Genomic DNA, 12349 nt, shown 5'->3' with positions numbered 1-12349 from the left:
CAAGAGTTTGTTAGGATCTTCACACTGTTTTGGTTCCAGTGTCTGCTGTCAGAGTCAGTGCACTTCGAATCACTTCTCTCGCGTTTCTCTTGCATTTATCGAAGTCTTCTATCCACATTGTAAAATTTATCTAGATAGCATTTTGCTGCGCCACCCCAGCTGTTCATTTCAGGCCATTATACCTGACTAAAGTTTACCTTTTGATGACTTGTTGACGGAAATTATTATGCGCAATGCCAACATGGAGACATTAAAGTCAAGATTGCGAGCAGTGTCGTCAATGATAGGTGGTCTACCACTTCAAATGAGGATTTCTGGCCAGCTCATTAGCATTAAACGTGCCCCCTCAGCATTTTTAAAAAGAAGATTGTCTGGCCTCCCAAATGGTGAGATTGTGTAAATCTTTGCCAGGATCAACTTCCTGAGTCTGTGGGCTTTCATCTGAGAACAGAATGGCTAAAAATTGAAAAAGGTCCCAAGTGCCCTAGAAAGTTGAGGGTTGCCACTAGGAAAAATGGCTGTAAGCAGACTTTGGAAAAATCACTTTTCGGGTGGTGAATTCGTTTTATGAGAATAATTAAAAATGTAATAGGTTAACTCACAAAAAAAAAATTTGAAAAGAAATTTAAAGATTAGGGACCAAACAATAATTTAATTTGTGTTTTAGAAATCTCAGGGATGTTGGAAAGCATGTCACTGGATCTGGAACAATGTTGATTATACGCTGTTTTCAATGGGACCTGAATTAATGGACTGGACCCTATATGAGCTAGTATTTTTGCATGGATTGGATTGGATTGGATTTAGTCGGTATGACTTCACAGCACAAATACAGTAACAAATATTTTTGAAATACAACAAATACTATGAACAGGAACTGTACAATATACACCAAAATGACCAGGGATAACCCATGAAAGTTTTGCAACTAATTTCCAATGGGATCTCTATTGTTGCACTAAAGCATTGACAAAAAAGAATTAACCAACGACAAAGACCACGAATATGACAACAGAGACTGCAACAACGTCAACGAAAAACAACGACAAAAACAAGGACAAAGAACACACAGCAACAACAAATACAAACAATAAATCCAGAAGACCCAAAATTACCATTCGAACGGGCCTTCCGGAAAACATGCTGGTAATCGGTGAAGATGTCATCCGACTGGAAGCACTTCAGGATGGAAATATATTCATCGTGAGTTTGCAGGTGCCTGCAAATGAGTAGCTCCCAGGTTCGTTACCATCCCCCTTTTGAATGCTGGAATATGTACAACAACGTTTGATTTCCGCATTGCAGAACCCAGAAACCCCAACTGTCGAGTGGGGCTTGATATACCAGACGGCTGTCGTCATGTTCATTCAACAGGCACACATGCGTATATTTTCCGAGCCGGCGGCTTTATAGGCGGTTATTTCTGTAGCAATTTGATAACGCCGTCGAATTGTAGCAGAATACAATCTGTGGGGCAATGGACTGTGGGACATGGGTCGCCATCTTTAAGAAAACACAAACCACATTTTATAATCCGAAGTTACTCTCTTTGTTTTATTTACATACTTTTTAGAGTGATTTGCAATCTTCTGCAATGAGCACAAACTTTAAACCTTAAAGGTATCTACTGTGTTAACAAGCAAAACATATTTAGAGGGCCACTCTGCGGCTATTCCGAGGGCCACAAGACTTCTGTACCAAACAAAATAAGAACACCAAGGACAAATAACGAATTTCCACACACTGTTAAAAGAAACAGCTCTAAAGACGAGCGAATCTTAATTCCATTTCTTGCTACTCCCTCTCACCTTCTACAAAAATCTGTCCCCATTGCATGTTTGGTCCCCACAAAATAGGTAAGAGGAAGCAGTGTATGTCCCGCAACTAGTGTTGTATTGACAACACATCGGTTGTGATTCTCCTTTGCGTGTATTAAAGTCTACCAGTCCTTGCTGTGTAGTCACTTTACAGCCCCCTTTTTTCACAATCTGTAAACACAAGAAAAATGTGGCACAAATCATCATATCACGTGGAAAAATGGAGCACCTGGTCATGCAATGCGCGTACCTCAGTGTAAGGTACACACCCACATGTACTCATTCGTAGCAAACTGTGACAAATTATTTGATTGACAGAAAAACAAACATGAAACAACAAAAACAACACCACACACACTTGTTCCGTGGACACACTCGTTCTTTCACCTATTCTGTGGGGACCAAAAATGCTACGGGGAGAAATTGTCCCCCAACAAAACAAGCAGTCCCTTAACACAGGGAAGGCCCACCCACCCACACATGGATTGGCAGCCTTACAGCATCCCTTTAGAATATGGTAATAATTTTTTTCTTTTTTTTTAATTAAAAACATGGCACGGTAAGGAGGCACATCCTTTGTCTGGTTAAAAAATAATACTGTAGCCGCCCGCATGCATGCCGCCTTGGGGGAATCTACAAAGAACAATATGAACGACTGAGCTTCACGAAAAAAATTTTCTATACACGGATCTACTTTTAGACTGATTTTAGGTAAATAATATTCTTAGTCGGCAGTAAACTGAACGACTGATTGGTTCATCAGGGCTACAAAGTTTTTTTTTCAATTGGTTGTTTACAACGGGGACACTAGAAAATAAATGTACCATACACACATTTACAAACCGGCATTTACCAGTAAGCATAACATTACTTCATACAGCTCTCACTTTTTGGACAGTTTTACACACATCCTATTTAGTTTCATTTAAGCTCAATACAGGACAAAAATGTATTTTCAGGGCCTAATACAAAAAAATGTGGTAATTCTGTAAGCACCGTTCCTTAGCAGTCTGCCATGGTATGGGCACCAAGGCTTAAAAAAGTACCAAGTAACAAGACGAACACACGTCCTGAAGCAAAAGAACCTATTCTCCAAAAGCCCTTAAGGGTCAAAGTAAACGATTATTTTTTAGTGTGCATGTACGTAACAATTGTTTCTAACTATCGGTATTTTGAAGTCAAAAAGGTTCAAAATGATTCAAACTAACAAACCCAACCCGCCCTTCAAAATGAAGGAGTGATCGCATCATCACCCATCTTCTAACACATATACCTTTTAAATAACACAGCTGAAATTTGCGTTTAATTAACCCTCACGTCCTTGGACGGACATCTCACTGGTGTCCGGTCTAAGAAATTTCAAACCTGGCTCCTGATTCTTGAACAACAGTGTCAGGTTGTCTGATCGAATCAAGCTTGTTGCCAGCCTATCTGCTACTACACATCACAAAGTACAGAACTTTTGTCAAATAAATCTTGGCATTGGCAAAACTCCTGGTGACAGGGGAAATGTATCAACCGTCACTTCTACTTTTTAATTTTTATTACAAATCTACTGAAATGTTTAAATCTTTTACATTACACCAACTCCATGTGTGTGCAAAAAGTGATTGCACATACAGGGTGCAAAGTGTACATAAAGAACTTCAGTCTGAATGTAAGCAACAGGTGGGGTGGGGGCAGGAACACTGGGTGGGGGAGACCCAGGTATGTGGCATATCCTCCTCTCTTACAGTTGGGCTCTGATAAAAATCAGCCTGGCCCAACCGTAAACTATAAGAAAGGAATCGTGGTCCCTCACAGAGCACGCAAAAAAGCTGCGAGAAGTTGAATTTATTTCAAATGCAGGTAGGTACACGTACCTGCTTGCACATGGAAGCATTAGCTAGCGGTGCCTTGGTATTAATTATGCTATGCAAATAAATCCAAGCAACCTCCTAAAACAAGACGCTGATGAAGGTTAGAGCTATTTTCTGCTTCAGGCAAACAATGTTTTAAGCAGTGCAGCTCTACAATCAGCCTCGAAGGCCCCTAGTCACTTTTTGAAGAATCCCGACTTTCACGACCAGGATAGCACATGTAGCGGGTTATCCACCTTTCTCCTAAACTCACACAACTGGATAAGAGAAATTCAAAACTGAAGACAAAAATTACACACTACGTAGGTTTCTTCGGGGAAGGGGGGGGGGAAATGTAGTTTCTTGTCTCTGCTATGATTTGTTAATAGTTAATTTTTTTTTGTTGTTCACAAATTACAGTATATACATTCTTATCATGAAATCCAAACGGAGACAAGTACTGCCTGCGACTTGTGTTTTCAGATCCACAAAAGGTTATTGTACAAGTCTGGCATTCAATCTCGTTTTATAATGTTAGTTAAACGAAATAAACAGGACTTTTTCATGAGAAAATAGAAAAAGAGACCAAAAGGAAACAGACACAGGAGTAGTTTCCATTTTTTCCCAAATGAAGACATTTCCCTCAAATGCCCTCTCATCGAAAAAAAAAATATTGACATGGAATGGAGGTTTGACAACAAACAAAATGAGCCCCAAATTGCACTGTGGACACCACATGAGAGGTGGAGTTACGAGAGTTGGGATGGTAGGGGCTATTTATTTGTTTAGGACCACGGGATGGGCCAACTACCAGTTGGCGTCTCCGCTGGCTTTGAAGAAGACGTAGTCTCGGCCCTTCAGGTTCATTATCCCATTTTTCAGGTGGAACTTCCATCTGTTTCGACTTCTATTGATCTGCGGGGGAAGAAGTCCAAAATGGGGATTATTGCACCTGCTTAATTTACAACTGGGGTGAGAAAACTATGAGTGAACAAAGTCGTCTGAGACAATTTCAAACCAGTCTCTCCGGCTCAAGTTGTCAAATGAACTAGCAACCATGTTGCCTAGGAACAAAATTTCACTTTTCCGACAAGAAATGCAACTTCTCAATGATCCTCGACAACAGACTGATCCAGTAAGCCCCGCCCATAATACATGAGGGCCCACAGTGCATACTCTTCTCCAATGCGCGTACACATCAGACTTTTGTGCACCCATGTCAGACAAACTGGTCAGAACACAGTCCGGCGTGGCTTAATGGACTGGTCTATTATCTGTTATCCCTCAATTATCTGTTCTTCCCTCAGAGATTTTGTCAGCCCTGGATGTCTGGAAACACACACATCAATTGTACTAAGGAAACATTGTGATACATACAAGGATTACCCAAGAAGTCGGCAATGACACCTTAAGATAATTGTGTAGAGATTTATGGTGGAAGCTCAGAATGGTCATACGGGACTGGCATAATTACCATTGGCAAGTGTCTCAAGAGTCTCCAGTCATGCATCTTGGACTTTGACAAAAAAAACCCAGGAAATTCCAATCTTTACAAGACTCTATACAGTGTTTTTTCCTTCAAAGGCATGAATGTGAAGTGAAAACCAAGGAAATCAGCTGATCGCACGCCCAAGTCTCCAATTACACAGCAAAATGACAATCCTATGAAAAGAGACCAGTGTATGATCGCAATGACCATTTCTGAAGATTTTGTCGAGACCAAATGTACAGTATGCATGTTATGTTTTTGCCGACAGAGGTGCCTCTTAAAATTAAAAAGCTACGGGAGATACAGTACTTGAAAGTTTTATCCCTTGGGACAATTAGAGGAGATTGGGATCCACAGACCTAAAGGATGGCTACCACTAAAAGAGGTATATTTACCTTGTCATATTGGCACACAACAACATTTTCAGTCTCGAAAAGCTCCTCTGGATCTTCATCACTGACATCATCATCACTATTCAAGGATTCCTGGCAGAGAAATAAACTTGGTTTGGACTTGAATGATTAAAGACTCGGTCCCATCCAAGCTCATATGGATATAACTAAAGTCAAACATAAAAAAGCCTGGTATCTGCAATTTTACCAGCATTGTAGTCCACACCACCACAAGACCAGACACAAAACCAGACACAAAGAACACAATGGGTAACGACAAAGGAGAGCTTTGTTGCAGTTCATTTGAATGGCTTGTGAATTGAATTCAGACTGGAGGTCTGGTGTTGGTCTTGTGAAGGTCTTAAGTAGTCTTGACTGTAACACTGAATTTTATACAGCCCAGCCCTCCACACCGCGAGTAAGGCACCGTTCTCATTATAATCTTTATTGTTAAGAGTCCTTGTGGTTTTAACCCAAGCCAGGGTGATGGTAAGTTACATGTATGTGCAATGATTTAGGGAACCTTTTCCTCTTCATTAACACAACACACTGAATTCCCACCAATATCCTTCCAACAAATCTCACTCCAAGTATCCATGCCCAGAATCTCAAAATGTGCCAGGGACAAGTTGCAGACAATCTGTGGACACTGTTGTGGACATTTTGCAGGCTTCTTGACAAATCATCCCCGATCTGCCAGCAATGAAGCAATCTGATTGTTTACACACTTCCTCCCCCCTCCCCCCCGTGGTTTATGATTTGGGCCAGGCTAGCCTGGCCCAAACCCAGCTTGCCCAGCTTGTGACGTGCCCGTTACCCTGTTCAACATCACTGGCATACTTGTCCTCAATTTAATAGCCTCCATTAGTACGTAAGCCATGACTACAATCCGCCAGATTGCTTTGAACCACCTGGGGGGATACCTGCGTACCTCTTCCACATCATTCGCATACTCATTGTCCTCATTCTCTTCGTCCTCGTTCTCGTTGTCCTCTTCTTCCTCCTCATCCTCTTCCTCGTCCGAGGTGTCATTCGCTCCATCTACCTGCAGAACGCGGGCCTGCAGACAAGAAAGCGGAAGATGTAATTACCAGGATAAAAACCTGTGGTTGTCTGATGAAAGTGCGGCTCAAACCACATTACCTACATGCACAGTATGTTCAACATCTGTTATTACTGTGAACATCACTATGGATGCAGCTGCTGCAAAATTATGACACTTTATAACATGTCTTATCACAAGATTCTCTGTTGATGCTTACCATTCTGTGATTATAGACAATACAACAGAAAATCCATAGTCACTGTGTGCACTCAGAATCCTTTACGACTACCCTGTGAAATATGCTGACCATCTAATGTGGAATATTCTACAATGGGAACCTCAGCAAAAGTGGGTATGGATTATATTGCTTCCTTACAAATCAATGAGACTTGCACTGCCCTGGGCATGGCGTATTACGAAGTACAATCATGTACATTCTATCACAATGGCAAGATGTGGCTATCACAACCCTGGCATGCCGCAGGACCAAAACACCCCGGGCTGGGGAGACACTGCCCGACACCCACCTGCACTGTGGTCAAGTTGATGGTGCCTGGTGCCTGCTGGGACTGTTGCTGCTGTTGCTGCGGTGGCGGCGGCTGGGTCTGGGTCGTCTGGGGAGACGGGTGGATCATCACGGTCTGGCCGTTGGGCAGGACGGCTTGGTATGCCCCGGCTTGCAAGGCGCCGTGGGGTTGGCTTAACGTGTAGGCCGGAAAAGTCTGGGTCCCTCCTGGGAAGAATCACAAGCCGAGTTACACACTGCATGGCATCAGCAATGACAACTCATATAGAAGTTGGTATAGAGGTTGTACACGCACCGTAACCATAATTATTAAATATAAAGCCTAAAGGTAAAACAATGGGGACGCAGGTGTGGACAGAAATCAAAGCCACATTAAATCGACTACAACTCTAAAAGTACTAACAATTTACCCCATGCAATACCACTTTTGCAATACAACACCTCTGGCCCATTTCATTTTGGAAGGGGGTGGCTCACTAACAGACGACACAGCTGATAAATTTTGCTAATGCTGATGAAACTTTCACTGAAGAGTTTTTCCTATATAAATGAAAGTAACAGTTGAGAGCATGACGTGTGACTGAGTTGCCATTTCATCAAAAATTTCCAAATTTTCTGGAGCAGCATTCTCCAGGAGTGAAACAACCTATGGCCCCTACCTGCCTGTGGCTGGGCTAATGTCAGTCCAGCTGGAAGGGTGGTCAACTGGTGGGGTAGCTGCAACACCCCTTGCTGAAAGGCTAACGTGGCTGCAGCAGCTGATGAACTCTGCAGAAACACCCAAGCAAATCAATTCTTGTTATGAGGCACTTGGATCCTTAACACCAGAGTACCTAACGAAAGTCACTGTTACAATGAGAATTACATATAAACAGATGTGCAATTTCTTCACAAAGATGATATTAGAACCCTCGCCTGGGAGTACACAAAGCGGATGGCGAATAGAGCTGAAATTTTTGTCAAGCATGTAAAACATGGAAGGTTGAAACCCACTGGTAAAATCCCTGAGAGGGTAGACTGTTTTGTGCAAATCTTGCCATCACACACTGCGTCCTTTTCACCTGGCTGCGCAAGCCTCATAAAGGTTATCCCTGAGGGCAGCATCAGCTGTGCTTAACTCAGAATGTTTCAACTACCTTTGTTCTGGAGCAGAATTTGCTCTCTGTTTTTTGTTTGTTTCTTGTTACTTATTTAGACAACCTTTCTTAGATAATTTCTTCCTGCGCCCGACATTGCTCATTCAATTTTTTTTAAATCAAATTTAACGATAAATAAAGGTGAAAACAAAATGCTCACAAGCTGTGTAGTTGCACCAGATATTTGGAATGCCTGGCTACCTGTTTCAGAAAAAAAAATCAGTGAAATTTGAATGAAAAGCTCTACTCAGTTGCACGGCATTCTCTTTGGCAAATTTCCTCAATAAAATAGACATCCAGCAACAAAAAAAGCAACCCAGCTACAACTAACAATCCAAAATTGTACATTAAAAAGGGTCGCACAAAGAATTTCACACCCAAATTAATTTTACGAAAAGTTAGAGGTCCTGTGTTGATCTTAGTAGGTTCGTTCTCAAAGGCAAAATGTCAGTGATGACATCACTGTTTTGCACAGTAATAAATCAAAGTATATTTCTATATTGTGGAATAATTGCCATCTCAAATTAGATCACAACAACGCACAGATCTGTGATACTCATCCATTAAAGGAAAGCTACATGTACATGTACCTGAAGATGGTGGTTGAGCAAAGTGAACAAAAATGGGGCCTCAAACAAGTGATGGAGTGATAGAGATTTTGGTATGTGAAGAGAAAAATCACAATGTAATATCACAATGTAATGAAGTTCAAGACCCCCCCAGAAAAAAGGGCAGAAAAACACCCATTTAAAAGCTAGGAAAAGGAAAGAATACAGTTATATTCTCAGCTGCACTTGCCAACTTACACACTGATTTTTATGTTGCCAGTGAATAAGGCACACTATACTGAACATAGCATTGTAACTTCAAGCTGGGTTCAAAAGATCTAGCTTTGGCTGAGAATCAACAAGCCAGCCTAGGGAAGTCACTTGATGGGCCGGATGCCACCACTTCCTTCGTACCAACGCCTATGGTGCTTCCCACCTGCAACCGACTCAGCCTACACACAACTTGCCTTGCTGCTGGGGGACACTGCTGCCCACAGCTGCCGTTCTCTGCTGGGCCTGAAGCTGCAGCTGGGCTGGCAGATGACCACTCCCCGAAGACGAGGCCCCGCCCCTGGACTTTTCCCGCTGTCTGCTGCTGTCCTCTGTCTGAGGGAGGGGCTGGGGGGTCAGGTCCACAGCTTTTGTCATCATCAATTTGCTTTCCCAGATCTGTCGGCGGTGAGCCACAACCATGTGAAGACAGAAATAAAAATAGTTATTTCGTGACTACAACTGACTATGACAATAAAGCAGATAGGGAGAAAATATGAGGCACACGAATGATTTCTTCTGTCTTTGCAACACTCCCTTCTAAGCAGGATTTGATTACAACTGTAACTGTCAGAAGGTTTTTATCAGAGCTCCAATTTGAAGGAAAGTGCCTTACAAATGTAAGCACAAAGAAAAAATGTTCTGATTAAAGGTTCTCTGAAATAGAATAAACATACACATCAAAATGCACCTGTGTGTCTCAGTCAACCTCATTTCCAATGTACGTTGTTTCAGTGTATGAAAGGGAACCATATTTTGCTGCCCTTTAGTTTTAGGTTTTATGCTAATGACATTTCCATATTCAAAGCAAAACTGTAATGTTATTTCAAAAAGAAAACCTCAGTGTTGCATTGTATTGAGCACAAAAAATCCTTTATATCTTCAGACTTCTCTGGCCTAAAGTTTGTCTTCTCTGGTGATCCATTGTTGTGTAAGTTTTGTGAGAGTAGATTCTGGGTTCATAATTTTAACTATAACATGATAAAGTAAAGAGTGGAACTCCAAGAAAATGTGTGATATACACAGAGCTATGGAGCCACTACTATTCCGCCTTGAATGACATCATGTTTTAGCGAACCCAATATGAAAATTTTCATTAGCATAAAAACCAATATGTTGAAGTTTTAACCACCACAAAGGAAAGTCACGTAACATCGCAAGAAAGCTCTCTTACACGCATTCAAATTATAAAAAAACCTTTCTTGTCTCCTTTAAAAAAGTGTTCTTTTCAATGCATTCAGTCTAATAGGAATACACAATAAAGTTGCAGACAGAAAGTCTCAGACAAATTCATTGCAGCTACGGGTAAACTGTAATGTGGACATACATTACACGTATGATGTAATCATGTTGCTATTCTGCTTTGAATTGACATACAAATTTTTTACAAAGGAGGAGTCTGCATTGAGAAATTAATTTCTTGCAGTGACTGTCCAGCTTTAAAACACGCAATTCCAAAAATGCATTGTAACAAAGCTCTGGGAAAACAAACAGGTTCACCAGTATGGAATGCACCATTCTGTTGAAGGGGTGGTTATAAGAGTTAGCAACATGTATTCAGTTTTCAATTTAATGAAGACAGGCAATTCATGATGTCATTTTGGTCTTCATCTGGCATTCATAGTTATAAACGAAATGCTTTTAATACAAGACACAAATTTTAATGAATGCATCCCATCAGCTACATTTTGTGTACACAATAATCCAATGTCTTGCATACTGACCCATGATTTTTATTTTTCTTTGACAAGTTGGTAATCCAGGCAGACAGCAGTTGAGGTTTTTCAACTGTGTTGCATAAAAAAGAATCATGTTGCCTTCAAATAATAGGTAGAAAATATTTAGTTCATTTAAAAAGCCCATGGCATGCAACTGGGTAGGCTGCCCTCTTTTTTGACAATGGGTATATTATGTACTTGTATGAAAACTACGTACTGTGCATTGTCCAATCAAGTACATGCACTGTGCATGTACATGTACACGTACAGTGTACTGTACATGTTCTGTAGTACATGTACATGTATCTGACATGCTGCAGTACATACCCGCACATGTACACCATTTGCTGAATATTCATGTCAGAGGTCATAATATTGCAACACTGGAGCAACTGATTGGCTACCAGTGACGCGATAGGCAAATGAGGGGTGAACTATAAATACACTAGCATATGCAAATATCTGGGTTTCAAGAGTGCGGCGCAATGGAGGAACAATGGCAGACGGTGCACTGCCGTCAGTGCCCGATCAGACCGGTGGGACCGAAAAAAATTACCGGTGGATTTCGATGGTTTTTAACAGCGTTTCCTGAGCCATACCCCTCACCAAATGGATCTAAATTAATCCCCAACAACCGATGGGATGGTATCGCGGTTGAAATTGGAATTTGCAGAAGAATAAGGAGCGACAGAATGCAGTTGATTTGTTCTACCTCGATGTGCTCGTAGAGAGGTGTCAGCGCTGTGGCTGAGTCGTGCAGTCTGTAAGTACTACATCATGTACAGTGTGCTCCCCCGGACCCGTGGGCAGACACAGCATGCACCAGCCAGCTAGCTACGCCTCATAATGCCATACCGCTATACCGGTTCGTATCGCGCGCTCCGCGTTTTCAAGCGAGTAGCGACACTCGAACAATTTTCTCACCTGCTTCAGTTCCTGGAGGACTTGTTCATCTACTCCTTCATCCAGAAAGGCCTCTCGGACGTTTGTTATGACATCATCCATTACGGATTTGTATAATTTGTACTGGTAAAGATGGGAAATTGGCGTATATTTTATTACAAATACACTCCCGCTTTTTACGATTGCCAGTATGTTGTTTTTTAGAGACATTTTGTAACAAATATGGAACACAATGTGAGGTGTTAATTGTAATCATGAAGTAGGAAATGGCTTATACATTACCACTGCTTGTGAATTTGCCATGTTGTGGCCGAATGTAGAGAAATTTGGAAGGAAATCACACGAAGAATCTATCAAATAATACTGAAAACGCGAGGTGTGTTGGCTTCCCCGAAGCCAGTCCGCCACTGTTGCTCTCGGCTTTTATACTTGTCATCAAGTCTGGATCGCCAGAGAGGGGGTGGCGCTATTCATGAATAGCGCGTACCCTCAAAACTAAATTGTGTTTGCGTTTTGTGAAAATGAAATACAAACCATGACTTTCATTATTTAATGTAGCAGATATTGTTTTGTTCCGCTTTTTTCCGTTAGCTTTTGCATAATCTTTTTTTCTGTCACGGAGTATGTCACTTCGTGGGGCACGTGATTAACACAGTGATAGATTATG

General features: G+C 41.5%; 1 protein-coding gene across 2 annotated transcripts; it reads right to left on the bottom strand.

The window, feature by feature from the left end:
- Positions 1–1525: 1525 nt before the first annotated feature.
- Positions 1526–12122, bottom strand: LOC110985008 (transcription initiation factor IIA subunit 1-like). Of its 2 annotated transcripts, XM_087142506.1 has the most exons (9): positions 11965–12122; positions 11704–11805; positions 9255–9460; positions 8404–8440; positions 7767–7875; positions 7109–7314; positions 6468–6596; positions 5540–5629; positions 1526–4570 (listed from the first exon to the last, which is right to left on the bottom strand). In XM_087142506.1, the coding sequence occupies exons 1-9, from the start codon at positions 11983–11985 to the stop codon at positions 4463–4465; spliced, it is 1008 nt and encodes a 335-aa protein (XP_086998632.1). In that variant the 5' UTR covers positions 11986–12122; the 3' UTR covers positions 1526–4462. The 2 variants fall into 2 exon arrangements, with proteins under 2 accessions (XP_086998632.1, XP_086998630.1); XM_087142504.1 differs by having other exon boundaries at positions 11704–12122.
- Positions 12123–12349: the final 227 nt, after the last annotated feature.

The sequence above is a fragment of the Acanthaster planci genome, linkage group LG01 (assembly GCF_054643075.1).
Source record: "Acanthaster planci isolate LZ-2023a linkage group LG01, COTS_SCS, whole genome shotgun sequence".
NCBI classification, from domain to species: domain Eukaryota; kingdom Metazoa; phylum Echinodermata; class Asteroidea; order Valvatida; family Acanthasteridae; genus Acanthaster; species Acanthaster planci.
The sequence above is the reverse complement of the archived record's forward strand: the minus strand, read 5'-3'. Positions and strand labels throughout refer to the sequence as shown.